Source organism: Camelus ferus, chromosome 15 (genome assembly GCF_009834535.1).
Source record: "Camelus ferus isolate YT-003-E chromosome 15, BCGSAC_Cfer_1.0, whole genome shotgun sequence".
In the NCBI taxonomy this organism is placed as follows: domain Eukaryota; kingdom Metazoa; phylum Chordata; class Mammalia; order Artiodactyla; family Camelidae; genus Camelus; species Camelus ferus.
The window spans coordinates 34,690,935-34,714,788 of NC_045710.1; the positions used below are offsets into that span (position 1 = coordinate 34,690,935).

Here is a 23,854-nt window from a genome sequence, read left to right on the forward strand (position 1 = left end):
CCCCTCAGTTGAGATTTATCTGATGTTTTCCTCATGATTAGCCTGGGGTTATGGGCTTTAGGGAGACAACAGAGGTGAAGTGCCATTCTCATCATAGCATATCAAGAGTATATACTAACAACATAAAATTGACGCTGCTCACCTTGATCACCTGTTTGAGGTCTTTGTCAGGTTTCACTCCCCATCCGTTCATACTCTGCTCTTTGGAAGCAAGTCACCAAGTACAGCCTATACTCAAGGCTTTGACCTAATTTTGATTCATGTATTTTTTTTATTTCCCTCAGTCTATTTTTCTTGTCCTTAAATGAACATTTAAATGTGGACAGGTATTTATTGAGCATCTACTGTATTTAATTGCTAAGAATATAGTGGTGAGCAACAGACATCATTTCTACCATTTTGTAGTCTTCCTGTAGAATAGAATTTGTCCCCTCACCTACATAGGTCTTATTTTATTGACAGTTATAAGCATAATATTACTGTAGACCTAAAAGGCTTATAGTAGTCATTTAGAAAATAGGTATTACCATAAAGGTTAAATATACATACCATTAAAAATAACCATCTTTTTGCTACCAGCATGGATAATGGAAAATTACTTTGATTCTAAATAGGTATATTACTGTTAAATTACCAGAAATTTAATTATTATTAATTATCTTCATATCTTAAAAGTTTGCAGGTTGTATAAGAAAATTCATGGCTTCTTGATTGTATTTTCATAGGTATTTGGTTCTTTTGCTACTTGGAGGCTTTTTTTCCTAAGAAGTGGTTTGAAAGGTGTGTTGGGAAAAACACATTGGGAAAAGAACAGAGACCCTCAGCTCGTTTCTTTTTGAAAGGTCATGGTTATTTATTTATAGAAAAGAAAATGAGATTGAGGAAAATAAAGAACATTAATCAAAGTTTTGAAAGTTATGTTAAACTCTTTTTTGGAAGGAAATCACTTAATAGAAGAGTGATGCCATTCTGACATTGGCAATATTATTAGAAATATTGAAACAATACCAATTTTTAGAGAATAAAATTAGATTAAAGACTTTTGAATGAGAATTTCAGTTAAATTTTTTCTGCTTAACTGGGTTAACTAAAACCACTCTTACTTTGAACTCATATTGAAATTCTTCCTAAAATGTATTATTAATACATTTATGCTTTTCACATTTTATGTCATATAGCCCACTGAGCATAATTTAATATTTAAATTAGAATTTTGACACAGTACAGTTATTTTAAGTTTTAAATATAACCTTAGAGGTAGAGAATTGAGGAAATTGATAAATTTACATCCTTGTGGTTTGTTTCTTTATCTTAAAAGAGGAAATAGAAAATAAGGAAGAAATTTCTTGTAAATTAAGATTTTACTGTTCCTTTTGCTTACCCTATGCGTCTGTCCAACTTCTCCTTCCTCTATGCTGATTGAACAACATTTATTAATAATCATAGCAATAATTACTGCCTTTTATTGAATGCTTACTATGTTCTGGAACAGTATTGTACTAGACCCATGAGTATAATATTTAATTACCCATAACAACCCTGCAGGATGTGTTTTATTCCTGTAAAGAAACAGATAATGAATAGACTTACAGATATAGAAAACAAACTATGGTTACCAGAAGGGCAAGTGGTTGGGGGGAGGGATAAATTAGGAGTTTGGGATTAACATATGCACACTAATATATATAAAATAGATAAACAACAAGGACCTACTGTCTAGCACAAGGAACTATATTCAGTATCTTGTAATAACCTATAATGAAAAAGAAACTGAAAAAGAATATATATGTGTAACTGAATCACTTTGCTGTACACCTGAAACTAACACAACATTATAAATCAACTATACTTCAATAAAAATTAAAAAAAAAAAAAACAGATAATGAGAAGTCATGTAAATGCAGAGCAGGGTATTTGAACCCAAGTCTGTCAGATTTAAAACTTTATGTTCTTTGTGCTGAGACCTAAAGTCTTTGCAAAATGGATACTTGCCAGGATGAGATGTTTGCATCTTGATCTGTCCTCTGGAAGAAGTAGGTAAGAATACAAGGTACAGAGAGCAAACTAATATTTGTGGAATGCCTATTCTGTGACAGGAATGCCACTACTTTATTGTTATGGTGAATTAAATAAGTGGTGGTATTCCTTGGGATGTAAGGAGGTTAAGTCATTTGTCAGAGATTGCATAAGTTGGTGGCTGATGAGTCTGCTTGACTTCAAAACTCTTCTGCTTTTCTAGTACAGGATGCTGTTGTGTTTATTCATTCATTTAAACATTTGCTTACTGAATGTTATGATCTGTTCTGGATTATAGAAATGAATGTATTGAGTTCTTCCTACAAGGATTTATAATCTAGTGCAGTATTTCTTAAATGGATGATAGAGAATCAATATAGTAAATTGTGACCATTTCTTTGAAAAAATACAATGAAAGGGAGAGTATAGCTCAGTGGTAGAGTGCAGGCATAGTATGCACGAGGTCCTGGATTCAACCCCCATTAAAAAAATAAATGAATGAATGAAACCTAATTACCCTACCCCACCTGACCATCCTACCACCCAAGAATACAATCAAATAGAAAATTTCAGCGTGTTGTACGTGGTAAAAGTGTTGATTTCATTTTGCTTCAGTTATATATGTAAGCATATCATGGATCTCATAAAAATGTACTTCTGATTGTGGGATAGCATCAAAAGTTTGAAAACTACTGTTCTAGTGGCTGAGTTGGAAAGGTAAACAAGTAATTATGAGTAACCAGAAATAGCAAGTAAGTTCTATAATAGGGTTCCATATAAGATGCTAAGGAAGCATGATTGGACAAAGCAAATAATTCAAGGACGTCTCCTAGGGGGATGACTGAGCAGTTCTAAAACGTGGGGTGGAGAACCTTAAATACATCTAAGAGCACAAAGATGTAAAGAGCATTGCATATTCAGGAATCTTGGGGTGGTTTAGGGAACTTACAGGCCATTATACTAAAGATTTTAGATTTATTAGGCCCACGGTTTTTCTGGAATTGCATGGCGTTCTTTTGTTAAAGAACAGATACATTTGTCTATTTGATTCTGTCATACAATAAAAAACACTTCTAGCTATTCCATCTGGACCCTCTTTCCTTCATTTTGTTTATCCCTATCGTGCTCAATTTTGTTTCTATTCCCAGCCCTGCCTCTTTAGTGTAGGGTCTATCTTGGAAGAGAGCCCCAAATGTCAGTTTCGAGAGCTCGAAGGGACTTGATTGTTACTAGCCTAAAGGCCTTACTGTGGACGGACCCCTTTGCACTCACCCACTCTTGGAATCGTTTCAGCTTCTGTTCACAAGTTGTCTCTCAGTGCTTTCTAGTGAATACCTTTTGACTGCTTTGTGCTTCTTTTCTCCAGTCCCTCAGATACCATATTACTTCCCTGTTTTCTCTCACTTAGACACCTAGAAAATAAGCCTGTGGCTGTTGGTGATTTGTTTCAGTCCTTTGTATTTTGGCGTTTGTGGGGAGACTTTGTTAAATAGTTTTGTTGTAAATATTACCGATTGTTTTGGGGTTTGCTCTCTAGTTGCTCTGCCTGTTTTTATGTGAAGATTTACAAGGAATCAAAAATTTGCTGCCACCAGAGCTGCCATCTTCCCATAATCCTCTTCCTGATCATTTTAATTTCAGAAATGGTCGTATCTTTTTTTCCTTTCCTTTTTTTTTTTTTTTTTTTTCCTCAAAAGTGTCTATATCCTATGGTAACATTTTTCCCCCCTAAAATCTTGGCAAAATTTTTTGATTTCCTCTGAAATTATTGCCACTTAATACCATCCACTGGTTGTCTATATATATCACAAAGTTCTGAACCTGTTGTTTTCCCCTGATTATTTCTTCATAATTGAGAGAACATTTAAGAATCTATTAAATATTAAAGATCCTTTGGGAAATTGTGTAAGGGTTATGGGATTATCTTTCTGCTGCAAATACATAAGTGTTAGTACTTTGACTTTTAATGCTTTAGCTTTTTACAGTATTTAAAAGCGAAGCTACTTTATGTATGCATAGGGCCATTCTTAAATTATGGAGAAATAATTGGGTTTAATAGCTTAGTATTGATTGTTTAGAGTTTTGAGAACATAATTTGTTGACTTTCCCTAATACAAAGATGGTAATACAGAAATAAGATATAGAATGCTTAAAGGGAAATTCTCTTGATGTTTAGGAGAACAAAAATTTAATTTGTACAAGGTGAATATACTCATTTTACAAAAATCAAATGCTTACTATGTGTTAAGAATCAGATGCATGTCAATAAATAACTGCAGTGTGTGACATACCCTTCTAGATATAGATTCCAGTATTGTGGGAACACGGAGTAGGAACTTTCCCCAAGGAGTGGGATTGAATGGGGTAGATTTTATAGTCATAATGGAGGTTTATTATGGTGTGTCAGTACCTTTAATGACTCATTATCTCTGTTTTTGTCAAACTTTTCCTCTAATAGTTGTTCATACAAATGGGTTAACAGTAGACTTCCTTCAATTACTACTTCAAAATAGCATTTTATTCAGATAGAATTAAAATAATGTTTAAAAGTTTTCTTTTGTGATAAAGCTATTTTCCTAATACTTCTTAAGTAGAGAACTGAAATTTAGAAAGTGAAAACATCACGAAGCAGAATGGAACGTAGTGTCTAGCATAATATTCTGTACTTGAATGTTAAGTGCTCAGTAAATTTTTTTTTAATGAATATCATATTTTACCCTTCAATTTTTTGTTCCATGTAGTTTGGTTTAAAATACCTCCTTTGTTTAATTAAAAATAAAACATATCAATGCAGTATAAGTTGAGTACAGTTTTACCTTTTTCTAATCTAGTTAGAGCCAGGTTGTGCTTGCCTGAGGTGCTCTGCTCAGGGGTGTTGGGCCCATTGTTTTCTAGTCTCTTTCTCTGGATTTTGGTTTAGTCTGGATTAAATACTTTTTAAGATACAGAACTTTAGTTTTCATAAGGTGATTTCATGTCATTTGTTTCTTTTGAGCTGTTGACACAAATAACTACTTTAAAATGAGGACATATAAATGCAATTGGAGCATTGTAGGAGAGATAAAAAATCCCTAAAAGAAGTTCAAATAGAAATTATGTAGGGAAATTGTCATTAAATGGGGCCTTAAATTTTAGGGTTTTGACTGAGTGGTGATAGAGAAGGTAGGCAATCCAGATGCTTGGAATAGCAGGGGCAAGCATGTAACAAGAGAAATGCACAGGAAGTATTTGAACAGGATTAGTCTTGTTTGGACTAACTTCAAGTAGATGAACATTAGTTTGAGAATGTAAATATTGAGTCAGATGAATTGCTGAGAGCATTTTTTTGTTTGTTTTTTGACTTTTGTACTTATGAAGCCATTTAGGTAAGATGGCAGCTAGTGTAGAAATGAAGAATGTTAGCTCTGGAGCCACATTCCCTGAGGTTATTTGCCAGTTGTGCTACTTCAAGGTTTGTGATTTTAGGCGTACTATTTAATCTCTCTGCATCTGTTTCTACACAAAATGGACACTAATAATAGCAATTACCTGGTAGGGTTGTTAAATTAAAAGAGTTAATACTAGTAAAGCACTTTACATGATCCGTGGTATCAGTAAGTAGCCAATGAGTTTTTTATGTAGAAGTACTAGATCTCACTTACATAAATTATGTGTACGTAATTTATACACACACACTTACACACATATAGGAAATACACCTACTAGTAGGAAAGGTATGTCTTAACCATGTCTATGTCTACAGGAAAGCTAGTAATATTTGAATTTCAGTTTTTAATAGCATTTAGATTCTTGTAGAATGAAAGTTCAGCCATCTCATTTTATAGATGTCACAGTTATGTAGTAGCAGAGCCGGAATCAAGATCTGTCAGACAACAAATATTTGAGCAGTAAATAAGACAGACAGCTGTTTTGTCTGCCATTATGGAGCTTTCAGTAAGTCAGGAAAGATATGTATTAAGCCATCTCAAGTGTGACAAATATTATCAAAGAGTATAGGATATTATGAAAGAATAGAACTTGTGACCCTCTCTAGTCTGGGATGTTAGAGAAAGTTTCCCTTACGATTTTTAGGCTGAAATGTGAATGATTGCAGTTAGCCTGGGCTAGGTAAAAGGAAGTGTGTTTTGAGGCAAAGGGAGTAGCATTTGTAAACACCCTGAGGGAGGAGAAAGCATGCCCTATTCAGACATCTAAAATGGGGGGAGCAAAGGAGAGAGTGGCAAAAGATAGGCCAGAGAGGTTAGGCAGGGTCTCTGGTACATGAGGTTAAGGACTTTGGACTTTGACCTAAGGGTCCCCTTGATGGATTAAGCAAGAAAGGGACATTTTCTGATTTGCATTCTAAAAGATACTCTAAACTGTATTATAGAGAACAAATTAGGATAATCAGGCATATAACACAAGGAGACTAATTTAGGAAGATACTGTCAGAGCCACTGCATATGTTTGTGCCAAACACAGCCATAGGGTTAGGGTCCTCATATAGACTACCATTGTAGTGGTCTAGATGAGAGATGATGTTGATCTGGACTATAGTAGCGACTGTGGAAATGGAGAGAGATGGGCAGATTTCAGATTTAACTACTCCAAAATACCGGACCAGACCTCTCCCCTGAACTTCAGATCACATATGTCCCAAATGCCCACTCTGCTTAAAAGCTCACAAGCATCTCAAACTCAACAGGTCAAAACAAAAAACAAAAACACCGCCACAATCATTGATCTACCTCCAAGGAGAAAAACAGCCATTTTCTCTTTCAGTGTTCTCTGTATTATCAAATGGAACTAGGATCCACTCAGTTGCTGATCCTGTCTGCTAGTAATGACAACTAGACTAGTTCGCTGTAGTTGTGCACAGCTGCAGTTGATGTGGTGTCTTAGAATTTGGGTTATATTCCATGTAGGTTTATTTAGAAACTTGAATGATTATTATGGTTAAGTATTACTTTCTAAAATGCTCTGGAGATAGTCTATGTAATAACATACATATCTGATCATTTTTAGCATAAATATATTTTACTTCAGTAAATGTATATATAGCATTAGTTTAGTCCTATTTAAAAAGGACTTAATTCTGTGTTAAATTATACTTCTATTGTGTTCTTAGAAATGACTTATAAAATCATGATATTAAGTCAACTAGTATACAGTCTTAAGTTTTAATCTTGCTTTCCAAATTTGACATGGGAGCAATTAGTAAAGTGAGATATCATTGACTGCCTTTATTAAATTTATTTTGATCGTGAATCTGCTTTTAAAAGATGTTATTTTCAGTAGAACAGTGTAATTCACTGTAGATTTACTGCATGGCTGACTAATTATGGCTTATAGTCAAGGCATTGAAAATCATATTACACATAAATTTTGATAGCAAAGAATACCACCTGTTTGTACTCAAATGCCAACCAAGTTTATCTTTGTGCTTTAAGATATTAGATCTGTTGACTTTCAGGTTTCTGTAACTTTGTTCCTTTCAAAATAACTTTTTAAGTGCAATTTCAGGGCTATTAAAAAACCAGAGTGCTGTTTGGCTAATTGGTCACTATATAGTTTGTACCACAGGTGATACTACTTCAAATTCTAGATGGTAAGGATTTTTCCCTCCTTTCGTGGATATTGTTTTTTGTGTTGTTTTTTATTTTTTAATTTCTGTGCTGTCAGTTTTTTCCAGCCTTTAGCATATTTTTGTTTAGACATGGCATTCATTTCAATCCCAAAAGCTGAGGAGATGAGTTTTCTCAGCTAGATTTACTCTTAGAGCTAGTGGTGCTTTTTTTCTGTCATTATATTTAATAACATGTAAGGTAAACTAGTGCTATGTTTTAGATACTAATAGAAGTTTAAAATTATTTTGTCATCAACTTTTTAAAAATAATTATTAGAAATAGCAATTTCTCTTGACAGAAAACAATTTGTGCTCAATTTAGAACTATTGTAGTACTGCTGTTCTATGAAATCATTATTTGTCTCTGAAAGGCAGGATGATGTGCTAGGGATTCATTGTGAAAAAAAAGTATTTGGTCTTTACACAGAAAGTATCAGATTTGTTTACCGGTTAGAAGCAAATGTGCTTTTTTTTTTTTTTAACTTATTAAGCTATTGCTTCATTTTAACTTCCCTGAGAAACTGATGAACAACTGAGACATTTTTTTTGGAGGGAAATGCTGCAACAATGTGTAGGAAAACTCTATATGCTGTGTACAAATAGAACAAACTTATTTAGATAGAAGTGTCATTTGAACCATGGTTTACACAATGTGTCTGGGCAAGTTAATTTCGGAGAAAAGTGGATTCAGTGGAAGATTATCACAATAGATTTTTCCCCTCCAGATTTTACTGTTTTCTGCTTTTAGCAGGAGTTGGAGAAATAGTCCCCTGCCCACACACTCTATTTTATTTTATTATTATTTTTTTACCCCTATTTGAAAAACAGTTTCCCTATGAGACAAATCTTTGACCCTTTTGTATTCTGCATTCCTCCCCCCACCCTTCCCCCTTTCTTGACTCGAAAATGCAGCTGCACACATTTTTTGTTTAGAGACAATGGATCACATGCTGTGTCACCTAAATCTATGACCAAGAGGCAGTTTTATCCCTAAGAGACCATAATGCTTCAGTTGTCCTGGATACATGACATCATGTAGCATTATAATCAAACATACGTCTTTTTGCAGTAGTACATTTGGGATTTGAATCTACCCTCTAACCTCAATTTTGGATTTTATGAGATAGACAGTATTTATAATAGAGAATCTTAATCAAAACAAAGAATGTATTGTAGGAAAGGTTGTGAGTTCCTTTTATGTGTCCTATTTTTTTCTTACCTGACGAGTACCAAATTTATCAGATACTTCGCATTAATAGAATGTCTTTAAAGTTCTAGCCTTAGATTTGTTACACAATGCCTTGCAAATGATATGTGCTCAGTAGGTGTTACACTTTATTTTTGCTGTGATAAATTAATGAGAAAATTGTTTTCGTTTTTGAAAAATGAGGAACTCTCAAGATTTTGAAAAGTTATCTGTAAACTGCTAAAATATTTTATATTGAGCTTATTATAATAAGCTTGTTACACTGTTGAATAAATCTAGGAAATGTAATAATGTGGCTTCCAGTCTTGAGTAAATGGTTTATTCCTAATGAGATTAAAAGTGAGGAAAGGAGAGGGAAATTGAATGGAAATTCCTTTTATTATATAGGAAATCTTGTTTGGAGACAAAGCTTAAATTAAAGAATTGAAGTAATTGCCAGGCAGTTCTAATAAAATTCACAAACATTTTGGATTTCTATGCTATGCTGTAACTCTGTAGTAGATTTTTTTCCCCCTGTGGAAATCATTGTTAAGTGATCTGAGCTAAGTGAATGACAGCCTCTGCTAGGGTTGTCTTAGTCGAGCATATGGTTTTTTATATTGGTTACTTTAAAGCAATTGGATGGAAAAGCCACAAATCTGAGAAGGGGCTTACTCTCTGCTTGCTCTTTGACATTTCTAAGATTAAGTTGTTGATGACATTAAGTTCTTGGTGAGAGGTAAAATGGCGAGTCAATAGAAGTTTGCAAATGTCTTAAAACCATGTAAAAAGACAGAATTAGAAATTATAAATGTATATACTTAAATATAACCAAAAATCATATTCATTTGTCACACACTTCGGGAATTCAGATGTTTAAAGTATTTATGAGTCTGATTTTAAGTAGGAAGTTGACTAGTAGGGTGAAAATGGTGAGAAACAACTTTAGGTCAGATGCTGCCATGTTGTTCAAGATTAATCATCCCTTACTTTAAGCATGGCACTGATTGCCAGTCATCTTCAGGGCCTCTCAGCACAATTGCTCAAGAGTTGGTTTCAACTTCATTCCCATTCTAATAAAACATAATGAATGGCATGGTTCCCTTTCACCCCAGTGTAATAAAAACTTCTCAGAAACAGCAAAATTGATTTTTGTCATTTACCCTTTCTGTATAATGAGGAAAGAAATATTCAATGATTGGCTCAAGGGTGCCAGGAAAAAATAAATTGTAATAAATTTGCTTTGGGGTATCAAAAATTACTATCATATTTTATTTTGATGTATTTTTCAGTGCTATTTATTTCCTAATAAAGATTCTTAAATAATATAATAGATTAAATATAAACATTTAACATTAAAAAAATTATCTTACAAACAATAACTTATAGATTTAGGATTCTAAGAACTATAATATGAGTAAGATAAAAACTTATTTAAAATTGAAAAATGTAACATGAAGAGATTCAATAATATAATTTGAAAAGCACTTTTTGAAAGTGTTAAACACATCATTAATAGAACTGAATTAATTGCAGTTATTTTTTATTTGCTATGGATTTATAATACTAAAGTATTCACTAAAAAAACTTATGTTTATGAGAATTGCTGGACTGACGATCTGATTTTTTGGGGTCATTAAATAAATTTTATACACAGGTCCATATTTTTTAAGTATTGCAGCTATCCTGAAATATACAATATAAGTAATATCTGGAAAGTAATATCTTGGAATAAATTATTTTGAATATTTTTACTTACAAGGGTTCTGTAACAAGATGGTAGATGCTGAATTAGTTGGATACAAATAAATGTAATTATATGTAAATATGTGTATCTCTGTCCTGTTTTGATTATAGCATTATATTTGCCTCTATATCTTTTTGTTATTAAGAATGTCATTACTAGTGAAAACTCAACATTTTTTATTTCAGAGATAGTGTAATTATTTACTTAATTTTGGGGGGTGGTGGTGATTAGGTTTATTTATTTATTTTTTAGAGAAGGTACTGAGGGTTGAACCCAGGACCTCTTGCATGCTAAGCATGTGCTCTACCACTTGAGCTGTACCCTCCCCACTTAATATTTTTATAAATTCTTTTTTTGTGTGTTAGAATGTTAGCATCAGGCAGAGCTGTTAGTAAAGGAACTTAGACTCTTTTGGGGCCATTAATTAAAAAATACTAAAAAAAGTTCTGAAAGTTTATATGGTTTAAATTCTTTTAGATTATTTAAACTAGAAAGATCTGAAGAAATTTTCTGTCATGTAGCATGATTGGTAAAAAGTTGACATGACATAACAAAGTTCATGGAAACAGATAGAATAAGGAAGTGAAAGTCACATTGTAAAGAAAATGATGAAACTGTTATTGCAGCACTCTTCTGAGAAGTCCTAATTTCAATTGGCTACCTTACCAGAGGGTATCATTGAACATAAGGGAGACCCATTCTTAATGCTAGGCTTTTTTTTAATTTCCAAACTTCAAAACAAAGTATTGTTACTGCTTTTGTACCCTAATTTTTTTGTATTTGAGAGATACAACATTTATAAATGTACTATTTTAGAAAGAATGCTAATAATAATTTTAAATATAAATAAGTTATAATTATCTCTGTAGCTAGTATTCATTGTGTACTTATCCTCTACCTTTGTTCTAAGTGCTTTATATTCTCATTTAATTTGTACTAACAGTCTTATTGAAAATAGGGACAGTTAGAATTCTAAATTGATAGGCCTTATACCCTGTTGAGTGGCAGAGCTGGGATTTGAATCCAGGCAGTATCTCTTCTCAGCTCATATTCTCAACCTTCTGCTTCACTGCTACCAGATGTAAATATTTTTATAAAATGAAATTGCTTATCTTTCACAATTTTAACTTTAAATATACTGCCCCCTCAAATTTCTGTTCAGTATGTTTTCATATTACATATTCCTTTCTCAAGGAAGAAGCCTTTTGCTTTACAGTTGTATGCTATATTACCGTAGAATCTAACAACTGTGACAACAGAGCCATTAGTGTAGTAAGAGTGAAAGGTTTCTTGAAACTTTTTAGCAAAGGACCAGGAGAGATTGTTCTGAACAGTGTACCGCTTATCTCTATCTTACGTCTTTATCTTTTATCTTTTATTGTTACATGTAAAGATACTAAAACTTAATCCGATATAGCTAATATGTTAGCTTTGAAATGTATTTTAAATTTCTGTATACATTTAGGTGCATCTGACATTTTAAAATTCATAATATAATACATTTCCTGCTTCTCAGGAGGTTACTTAATGCTGTATCCTCAATTGTTAAAACACAAGTAGAGACAAAAAGGTACTCCTCAGTAGCTGGGGGAAAAGATTACGAAGTTTATACATTAAGTTCATGCACCTTAAGGTGAATTCCTTACCTTATCAGATCTTATTTATTTGAAATTCTAATGAAATTTATCTGATTTTCCAGTCTGTAGCAGATAATGGTTTTATAATTGTATCTCCATGATTTAGAAATCCAAAATACTTTGAAAGCCAAAACTTCTATTAACCTGTTTAGTTAATGTTTAGTGATAAAACATTCACCTGTTTAGTGATAAAACATGATCTGAACTGATAATAAAGCTATGGATGGTCTTTATTTACTCCCCTCTGAGTGTGAATATACATTTTGGTGCAGAAGTATTAATATGTTTATTATGGGGTGCTACCTCAGACCTCACTGACGCATCATATAACATGTCACATGTGCCTTATAGCCCCTTTCTAAAATCCAGAATATTCTGAATTCTGAAATATATCTGCCTTCAAGGATTTTAGATAAGGGATCATATACCTGTATAATCAGGTACAGTGACTACAATACAGCTGAGGACTAGGATATAGAACTTAGAAGTTTAATCCAGTAACCGAAGCATAGCAATGTGAGGCCTTTTAGTGTGGAGCAATATTTATAACTGGAATAATATGTGGATCCCTTTTAAAGGAAACGATTATAGATCCCATTTTAAAAATCTTTGGCTTTAGTTTCTAAGGTAGTTTTTTTTTAAGTCTTCTATTTTTTCTCTTTATAGTTTTGAAATAAAAGCACAAAATGAAAATTTGCAAAACTTGTGCCCCACCCCCAGAGTGTCCATGGGACACTCTGATTTGAGAAACACTAAGAAAGTGGCAAATAGTCCTGTATATTTGAGTAATCCGTGTAAGTGTTATTCTTTACCAAGTCTGTTTATAATACCCTGAATCATAGTTAAGGGGTTAAAACATCTTTCCTATATTTAAACAGTATGATTTTTAAAAAGGATGAGAAGAAGCACCCTTTTAAAAAAATGTACACACAGTTTTTGATAACCACCTTTCACCTCCAGAGAAATATCTTCTACCTACTGCCAGACAAGCCTTTCTGCAGAAAACAACCTAAAATGCTGGATAAAATGCATGAATGTTTAGACCAATCACTAATTGAAAATCCAGTGAGGTATGCTGAGTAACTGAAGCTGGCTATTGCCTGGAGGATATTTACCAAATCAAGTGAGCTTCTGTTTTCCTGGCCTTGTAGGGGCTCAGGGATCAGGAAGCAAAGCCCAGACCCAGCCAAAGTAAAACATGAAGCAGGTAATAGTCTTCTCCAATAATAGCCCTTCTCCATAGGGCTGTATACCTTCTAGGTGTAAGAGTGATCAAGAAATTCTTTCTCAACAAAGAAAATTATCTTTCTAGAATATTGCCCCTAACAGGAAAAATTTACAAATTTCTACTAAAAGTTTGTTACCAAAAACCAGCCCTCACACTGGTTTGCAGCCTGAATTCACACTAAACCATAAGCTAAGAATTTTAAATGGTCTTGGATTGTTACTACTCCCAGGGGCCTGACGGAAGCAGTACAAATCATCATCTTCAAAGAATTCCTGTTGATAAAGTTCTAATGAAAATAAGTTGCTCAATAGATGATTGATTTCTTGAATATGTGTAAGTACATTTGACTGTCCTTTATGATTGGATTACCACATTCTGTTGATTTTTACTTTGTGGTTGGCCTTATTCCTTTGATAACTATGTAAGTTTAAAAAGCTAAAGCTCTAATCTGTTCTTAGGACAATGATCAGTACATATATATAAACTAAAAAAAGTGCAGTATATTGTATATATGTATTTATATGCAATATAATGTGTATGTGCAGTCAAACTGTAATAATTCTACCTGATAAAATTGAAAAAAGGAAAAAAAATTAAGTTGGTTAAAATAAAAATTGACAAACCATCTAAGGAACCAGGGCACAGTATAAGAGAATCAGTAGACTCAGACCTTCAAGTGGTTCACATCTTGGAATTATCAGATATAAAATATAAAATAAGTATATGTTCAGTGAAACTTAAAAATGAGGAAAAGAGCAAACATTTTGTAAAAGAAGCAGAAGTTCTAGAAATGAAAATATACAGTAACTGAAAGTAGAATTCAAGGGATAGATAAAAGCAAATGGACTCCATTGAAGAAAAAAATGATGTAATGGAAGATAAATCTGAAGAAATCTGGAATGCAACACAGGCAAGAAATTGGGAAATATAAAAGAGATTAATAAAGGGGAAATTTTTAGGAGAAAACACAGAACACTTTCAAAGAATCATCAGGTTTGAATAATAGTAATGGAAATAGAGACCATGAAATGAAAACTCAGTGAAAATAAATCTAAAATCTATGACCTATTCTGTTTCAACCTAGAATTCTGCAGCTAGCAAAAAAATAGCTTTCAAAAAAAAGGGCAAAATAAAGACATGCTTAAAGAAATCTGTAAGTTCACTAGCAGACCACTTCTTAAGTAGAATGATAATCAAAGACAGTGGCTAAGTGTATGTTAATAAAGTATTAAGTTAATTTTAAAAACTTTGTGAACAATAATAGTGTCTTATGGGATTTAAAAAAGGGAAAAAGCTAAAACTAAAACCAGTTACGTTATAAACCAGGAAGAGGTGATTGGAGCTAGTATTCAAAAGATCTTTTTATTTTACTCAGGAGATTACAGGTAACTGGATTTTGAGAAGTATGTGTGGTAAAAATTTTAAGATAATAGTAATAGAAATAAATATATAACTTTCAAACTAGTAGATGGTAAAAAAAAAAATGGAACCAGAAAAAAATAATCCCAAAGAAGTCAAGAAAAGAGAAAAAGAAACAAAGAGTGAAACACCAAATAAGATGATAGAAGTAAATCCAAATATATCTGTGCCTTATATTTTAAAATGTTCAGCTATATGTGGTTTAGGACAGACTGCAAAGAAACAAAAGGAAAACATGTTGTAAGTAAAATGATGGAAAAGAATATAGCAGGCAAATATTAATGCAATGAAAGCTGGCATATTATTTGAAATAGATTTTTAAGACAAGTAGAATTACTAGAGATAAAAAGAATTGATACATAATGGTAAATGTTTCATTTTGCCAAGAATATATAGAAGTTTAAAATTTGTATGCAACTAATAACCATAACCACAAATAAAGCAAAAATTAATAGAACTAACCAGGAAAAAAATGATAAATTTCAGCAGTATAGTGGGAGATTGTAATATATCTTCCTCATGATTTAATAAGAAAGCAGACCAAAACAAACAAAAAACAGTAGAGAATATAGAAAGCTTAAACAATGTAATTAACAAGCTTGATTCAATAGACATATGTCATCCAGTCAGTGGAAGCATTAGCTGATCAACCACATACTGGAGTTTCAATGAATTTCAAAGGATGTTTCAAAGAATTTCAAAGGATGAATATCTGTAGACCATTTCATTTAAGTTAAAATTAATTAGAAATTGTTCATGTGGACCAACCAATTCATTTAAGTTAGAAATCAGTAAGAAAAAAAAAATTTCATGGAAATTAATATTCTTCTAAATAACTCATGAATGGAAGAAGAAATGTTGATGGAGCTTGGACTGTGCTCTTTGTCCATGGAATGTTAGGTCATTCCTCAATTCTGCTTGTAGCAAGCACCACTCTGAGCAATGGCCCATGTGAAAGCCTTTCATCCTTGGCAGACCTGGTGATAATGTGCAGGGATGCTAAAGGCCAGTGACGGATTGGTACTCCCAACAAGGACAAAATTTTAAATAAATGATGCTGAAACAATTGTATATCCGTATGTCAAAAAATGAAATTGGATTAAAAAAATACAGATACACATTTTTGGTGAATTGAAGACTTAAGTACAAAAGGTAACTATAAAGCTTTTAGAAGACAGTAAGGGATAGAACCTTTATGAATTTGAGATACAGAAGGACTTTTTAAATGAGAAACAAATTACAGTTTGTTTAACCCATAAAGAAAAGGGTTAGTCTACCATATTAAAGTTAAGAACTTTTTCATTAATGAGCAACTAATAAAAAGACAAGCCATCTAACCAGGGAAATATATTTGCATTACATATAAGGATTAGTATCCAGACAATACGGACGACTTAAATAGACATTTAATAGAAGAGGAAATCTAAATGATGAAAAAATTATATATATTTGCCATTTAGGTTTCTTTTGTATATGAGAGATATTCATCCCCATTACTAACTTGGGAAATGTGAATTAAACCACAAGGAAATACAATTTCATAGTCATCAGGTTGGCAAAAAAAAAGTTATTTTTGATGACTACATGGAGCAAACAGAATACACATACATTCCTGGTATCAATTTGTCATTAGCAGTTGAAGAAAAGAATACTCTGTAACCCAATACTTGTACTCCTTCACATACATTCTGCTTTTAGAATTTAAGAAAAATTCTTTGCAGTTGTGTTCTAGGAGGTGCAAACAAGGATGTCCATAACAATACTACTTCTGATAGCCCCAAACAAACATGTTAAAAGTATAATAAATTGTGGCATATTCGTAAGGCAGAATATAAGCCATCTGTAAAAATGAATGGATTACTGCTGCAATAATATTAAAGAATTTGATTTTGCAGGGAAACAATTTTCAGTACAATTCAATTTTCTATGTTTGAAAAACTTAGAGGGCTAAATAATACAATGTTTAGGGATCCTAACTATAAGAAAAAATTTTTTATTTGCTTAGCCTTTCATACAGTCAGTTAAAATGTGAACAAATTAAGCCATAAAATGTTTGTGGTTTTAACCAACATTTTGTGTTTAGGAAGTTCCTTAGTTATTTGAGGCAAAATAAAGCTATCAGTGTAACACCTCTAATACTGTATAATTCAGCACCTTGTGTCTTACATAACACTGAAAATTCTTTGTCTTAGTGTCCCTTCTTTTCTTTGGTCCCCGTTAAGAATTTCCTCTCAGACCAGTGTTAATACCAACCTTAAGCGAAAGTGCTCTCCTCTAGCCTTTTAGGAAATGATCTAATAACTCAAATAGGGAATTTTATTTTTCTTGTCCTAGAGTTGAGTTTCACTGAAATATTGAACATAATATGCAGATACGCAGTTTTCTGTTAGGCACCTTTGAAAGAGGGTTGAGCTGCATCGCTGTGAAAAAGGTGCATTTTAATCCTGAGCCATCTTTTCAAGATACCGCCATGACACTGAACAGTGAAGTTCTAGATACGGGCTTCCAAGTCATTGTACTGGGTTTGAACTCTCCACTTTAAAAATTCTCCTTATGAGAGAAAATTCTGTCCTTTTTTGTAGTGTAGATTTGGAGTCCTAACACAAATGTGTACTTTTCTGAAATGACTTGTACATTTGCCTACTTTTTTTGGTAGCAATGTCTTGGTTTTAGGAATCGATTTATAAAGCATATATTCATTATTTGAGTTATGCTAGTTACACACTTAAGAAATTAGAATATATTTTTCAAATCCTACATCTTATTTGCTAGACCTTAACTGCTTGTTTTGAGTGGCATTTACCATGTGTAACAATTATATGTGGTTTGTTGAAGTATTGTTTCTGAAAGATTACTAAAAGGAAATGTTACTTTACTAGCCCAGATTTCCTTTTATTTCTTTACTCATTTAGCTTCATGAAGCAAACTTGTACGCACATTATTTTCTGCTACTGAACTGGTTCAGTTTAAGAAATAGTTTTTCATAAAATTAGAATTTTCCAAATAAATAAAACTACAAGTTTTCTTGGGTATAGTGGGAAATATACAGACCTTTCTGTGGTAATATTACATATTATATATTTCTGAAAACACTGAAATTGTGCACAGCTGATGGGTCACACCTAAAACATGCAAAGCTTTATAATCAGAACACTAACAAAAATAAATTTTAATAGAAATACTAGAATGTTTTAAAAGATATATTTAATTTGTTATAAATAAAGAAATACTACAGTCAATTTAAGATTAAAAAAAAAAGATGAACACAGCCTGATAGAAGGGCATGCAAGGAAAGATTGAAGTGCAGGGTTATGGAGGCCAGAGTAAAATATATAAAGATTTGGAGAAGAAGAGGAGCTCATTAAACACTTCCAAGAAAATGCATGTGGCTAAGCTGTGCCAAGAGGAAGAACATGGGTTGAATGAGAATTGTGTACAGTACTGTATTTTCAGCAGCTTGCTGCTTTCCAGTGTGTTAGCCTATTTTGGTTTCAGCTCTTATTACTGAGTAGTGCAAAAACAGGCAGGGAAAAATCATGTACAAACCAATGTGATTTTTTACATTGTAGTAGAATCTTTACCTTACTAGTGAGCTAATTTGTGTTACAGAAAAGCTTAGTAACAGAATAGGCTGTAGTGTACTAAGAATATGAAGGGTGTCTTCTGTTTCTGACTTGAGGCCTTGTTTCTGACTTGAGGCCTTTGATCAGTCTGTGACCTTTTTGTGATTTGATTTTTTGTGAAATGGAAATACTACAACTAAAAATAATCTAGCATGAGTTTTTCCCTCTTGAGTGTGCTGTTTTAATTTTAAACTATAAAAATAACAAACATTAAAGAAAAACTGGAAACTAAGACAAAGAAAAAATGACCACGTTACTAATATAAACCATTATTAGCTTTTTGTATATTTTCTACTTTTTCAGCAGTTAATAAGCTTTTTTGTTTACTTCACAGTCTTCAAGACATTTTTAATGACTGTTAAATGTTAGCTTGAATAGATGTGCTTTAGTTTAGTTAGCAGTTTCTCAATAATAAAATATATAAGGTGTTTATAGTTTTCCCATTATCTTTCGTAATTCTTGGATAAACATCTCTGTGTTTAAGAGAGAAAGAGGGGAGAGAATCTTTTTCCCTCCGTGGGGTTATTGCACTGAAGTGACTTTTAAGTGGATTTATTGGGTCAAAGAATATGACAGTTTTAATGATTCTTGGTTATACTGCCAGTTTGCTTTCCAGAATGATCCTATGTCCTTGCCCAAAATTGTATATTATATATTTTTTAAACCATTGCTAATTTGGGCAAAAATAGAAATTGTTATTTGTATTACCAATATTTGTGCTCACCAGGCAGTTGCTAATAAGTACATTATCATATTTAATATCACATTTTTATTTTGCTTTGCATTTCTTTGATCATCAATGAAGCTGAATATTTTCTAATACATTTGTTTGCTATTTATATACTTATTTGTAAGAAAAGATCATTTGTCTATTATGGTGGACTTAGTGTTTTAAGTAGATAGTATTCTAAAGTATTCTACAGGGGTAGTTTAGAAACAGCTTTTTTCTCTCCTTGAAAATACAGTGACCATAAAAACCTTACTAAAAGAGTATCAGCCTTTCAATTTCAGCACTTGACTTTTTACCTTTGCTTGGCTGTATGCTTTGTGTAGTCTTTGGCATATTTGCTGCCGTAATGTTGTCTTACATCTTAAAGTAATGGGATTTTATTCTAAGCTTGTAATTCAGAGGAATAACATATTTGCTATCATTCAAATTAGTTTCTGATGAGACTGTCAACAGTATCTATCTGTTTTGAGTGGTATTGCTAAAATATAAGTTTCTCAAGACATTAGTGTATTCTAATGGACAAAAAAACTTGAATGTAGAACTCAGCCTGGTTTACAATTTTGGCTTCACTTTTTATTGGCTTTAGAACCCTAAAGTAAATTGCTTACTTCACTTCCATTGCCTCATCTATAACAATGATTTCAGTTTTCTGGTTGTTACTAGTGAGGATGTTTCCTAGCATTAAGGATTTATTTCTAAAGTAAAATAACTCTTAAAAGCAGATAGCACAGCAGTTGGTATGTGTTGATTTTATAAGGTCATTTCAGTTTGAAATAATTATGATTTGACTGCCAGCTCACGCCCAACATTTTGTTAAGATTCATTAGGAATACAAAAGTAAAAGACTTACTCTTTATGGGATTCACAGTCAGGAAGAGAGGACCGTACAAAGAACTAAGTAGTAGTGCAGAATAAGTAGAGATGATGCATTTTAAAGCCTATAATATAGTGCCTGTAATATAATAAAATCTAGTGTTAGCCACTGCTATTTGGTACTCTCTAATTTTTATATGTAATTGAAGATAAATGTGGATATAGGTGAAAAGGCGGAAGTAGACCATTAGAAATTGTGTCATTTCCACTCTGAACACTGAGTGCTAAGAGTGTTTTGGAAAAAAAAGAAGCAAGACTTTCTTAAACTAATGAATTCTCATCCATTATATTTTAAAAATTCTCTATGGGTAGATTGACTTTGGTGGTAAAATTAATAAGTTTGTTACATAGGGCAGGATGTCATCTCTGAAATATGTTGTATGTACATACGTGCACATGTACATATGTTTGTGTATGTGTGGTTTTCATAATTGATTAAAATAGAAACCAAATTTGTTATAGTTTGATCTTTTCCTTTTTACAATGCCTTGGTTTATCAAGTTGTAGGTATACATGAGAGAGATAGGAACTGGATAAGGAGAGAACAGTGATAAGATTTAAATGGATAGGGTTGGGTCATTGGTACTCATAGGTGATGTGTATACGTATACTGTTACCAGGATAATGTAGTGGATAATGTAGTGGTTCGAGGTTTGGTTCTGAGGTTAGTCTTCCTGGGTTTAGATTCTAAAGATGCCTAGCTTGTAACTGGAAGATTCTTCCAGTTACAAGCTAGGCAACCTCAAACAGGATGCTTAACCTCTCTGAATCATTTTCCCAATAAAATTGAGCTAATAATAGTGCCTACTTTGTAGGGTTTAATTGATAGTTAATTGAAATGTGGTTATGTTGTGTTTTAGTGCAGTGGCTGACTCCAAAAGTATTACCTGATTCTGTTGATAATTCGGTGTTCTGAGATGGCATCTAATAGCTACCAGAATCTAGATAAACTGTTCTACATCTAAAATTGACTGTTTTTCATAAGTCTTACAGTAATCTTCCAGCTTTGATTTAAGTAAAGTGAAATCCCAGAGGTACTTCTCTTATTTCAGTTATATAAGCATAAGAAGATTGAACAGAATAATAGAAGACAAATAGAGTATTTTTCACAGAATTTGGAGATGAGGTACCTTGATGAACCATTGAAAATGAATTAAATGGCATGGTTCTATCACTTTCTTTCTTGGTCAGTTATTCTCCCTTGATAAGATTTTTGAATTGAAATTTGCTTCAAAAGGAAATCCAAAAGTCACTGAAAAAGTAGAAATAAAAAAGCATAGTTTAGAAACAGCTTTTTTTTCCTCCCCTTGAAAATATAGTGACATTTGAGACTTTACTAAGAGAATGTCAGCCTTTCACTATCAGTGCTTGATAAGATGATAATGAAGGAAGAGTTAAAAATACTGGAATTTACAAAAGAAATGATAAACTTATAGTAAATATAATTTTGCTGGTAATGAATTCAGTGATTAAGAAATAGTCTGTTTATTTTTAATAATAGCACTCATTACTTATTAGGCAGTTACTACATACTAGGGACTTTAACAAGTATTCAAAATACATTATTTAATTATGTTAATGTCACCCTTACATATAGTGCTATAATACTTCATTTTATTTACAGTCATTTCAAATAATATGCAGTAAGTTCTGTTTCTTGTATTGTAACTTTTAGTGTCTTTGTTGTACAAATATTGTGCTTAAATATTATGTGGGATACTAATTGTAAAATTTCTCTGATTTGGGGATATTTAAATATGTATTTCCTTTTTCCATGAGTTTATGAATCTTCAATATTACATTGATTGATAATTATTTCTTTTGTTTCAGAACTAACTGTAGGAGTAAATGGGTCCAGTAATTGGAATGACTCCAGAGAAGAGAGCTGAAACTCCAGGAGCTGAAAAGTTTGCAGGATTAAGCCAGATTTACAAAATGGGAAGCTTGCCTGAAGCTGTTGATGCTGCCAGGCCAAAGGCCACTCTAGTGGACAGTGAGTCAGCAGATGATGAGCTCACAAACTTGAACTGGCTTCATGAAAGTACTAATCTTCTAACAAACTTCAGCTTCGGAAGTGAGGGTCTTCCAATTGTTAGTCCGTTGTATGACATAGAGGGAGATGATGTGCCATCCTTAGGACCACCTTGCTATCAGAACCCAGAGAAAAAATCAGCAACTTCAAAGCCCCCATACTCCTTTAGTCTTCTCATTTATATGGCTATTGAACACTCTCCAAATAAATGTTTGCCTGTCAAAGAAATTTATAGCTGGATTCTGAACCGCTTCCCATATTTTGCAACTGCACCAACAGGCTGGAAGAATTCTGTTCGACATAATCTGTCCCTGAATAAATGTTTTCAGAAAGTGGAAAGAAGCCATGGCAAGGTCAGTGTTTATGAACATTGCTATATTTGGGGAGGTGGGGGAGAATTAACATAGAGACCTTAAAATATGGTGAAATCAAAGTAAGATGCTCATTCCCATTGTGGTAGATAAATGCTGCCTAGTATCAGTGGGAAGTTCTGGGTACAAGTGAACAACCATTTCCTTTTCCAGTGGCCAAAGATCTCTGCTTTGTATCTTTGGAGAATTTGGGCATGAGCAGATTTCCTGCCCTTCTAATGACACGTAGCACATTACCTGGTATCAGTAAAGTATAAAGATAGCTGGGTTTTATACTTTTCTTCCAACAGTAGCCACCCTTTGGCTAGGACTGGGGTGAGGAGGTTATTTTGCCTCTCGCTCAGTGGCAGACAGCTTTTGCTTCTTATTGGAGCTTTGTCCAGGGTGTAGGCAGGTTTTGAGCCTCTTGCACAGTGACACCTGATCTCACCTTATGCACATTCAGGGCCTGGAGCATGAATGAACTTTGCCTGGTATCCTTGCTCTAGCATCAAGCCTTGGAAGTTTCTGTATATCTATCTCCATCTCCAAGGATGTCTTCCCTAGGTCTCCTGCCCTGCCTACAATCTTCCTCTGAAGCACATTATGGAGGCTCGTGGAAAAATGCTGACTAGTGGAAAAATGCTGACTAGTGGATGCAGACTCTTCTGTCTGGGAATGCCAGGGATGCTAAATTATCTTGCCAGCTTACACTCGTCTTTTAAAAATTTGTTAAAATTTGCGCAATTTTTCTTACCTTCTGTTATTATGACTGCCATTTCTTCCACGCCCTTCCAAAGGTGAAGCAGTTCATATGTTTCATCTCTCCTTACAGGGCCTGTCACTCTTCAGAATTAAGTTCTTTCAGTTGTCTTGCAGCCTGAGCTCTCAGATAAGTTCATAAAAAAATCATGGTTTTGTAGATTTTTTTTTCCTTGTTAGGCTGGGAGTGATATTCTTTTATGGCTTTCTATACCCTACATGGTAGCAACTCTCCTGTTCTTATTTGGACTAAAAGTTAAAAGAGCAAGTAATTATATTTTTAGGTGACTGAAGGATTTTATGTGACAGTGCTGCTCAAACTTACTAATCATCTGGGGATCTTGTTAAAATGCAGATTCTGATTCAGCAAATCTAGGATGGGGACTGAGGCTCTCTAACAAGCTCCCAGGTAATCCTGATGCCTCTAATCCATGGACACATTGGGTAGCAAGACATTTGAACACATCATCATCTTATAACTAATTTAAAGGAGTTTGTATTAGTTATCTATTGCTGTGTAATAAATTGCTTTGTAACACATTCTCTACTACACATGGAATAATTATGAAGATCAGCCACATGCTAGGCCATTGAAAAAGCCTCAGCAATTTCAAAGGATTGATCTCTGTCATAGTCAGCCTCCAAG

At 33.1% G+C, this 23,854-nt stretch overlaps 1 protein-coding gene across 3 annotated transcripts in view; it reads left to right on the forward strand.

Moving 5' to 3' along the window:
- FOXN2 (forkhead box N2) overlaps nt 1-23,854 on the forward strand; it is a 50,844-nt gene that overhangs the window by 4,789 nt on the left and 22,201 nt on the right. For all 3 annotated transcript variants that reach the window (XM_032497479.1, XM_014560179.2, XM_006185780.3), the window contains exon 2: nt 21,895-22,449. In XM_032497479.1, the coding sequence (XP_032353370.1) occupies nt 21,913-22,449 (537 nt within the window). In that variant the 5' untranslated portion in view covers nt 21,895-21,912. The remainder of the gene's footprint in view (nt 1-21,894; nt 22,450-23,854) is intronic.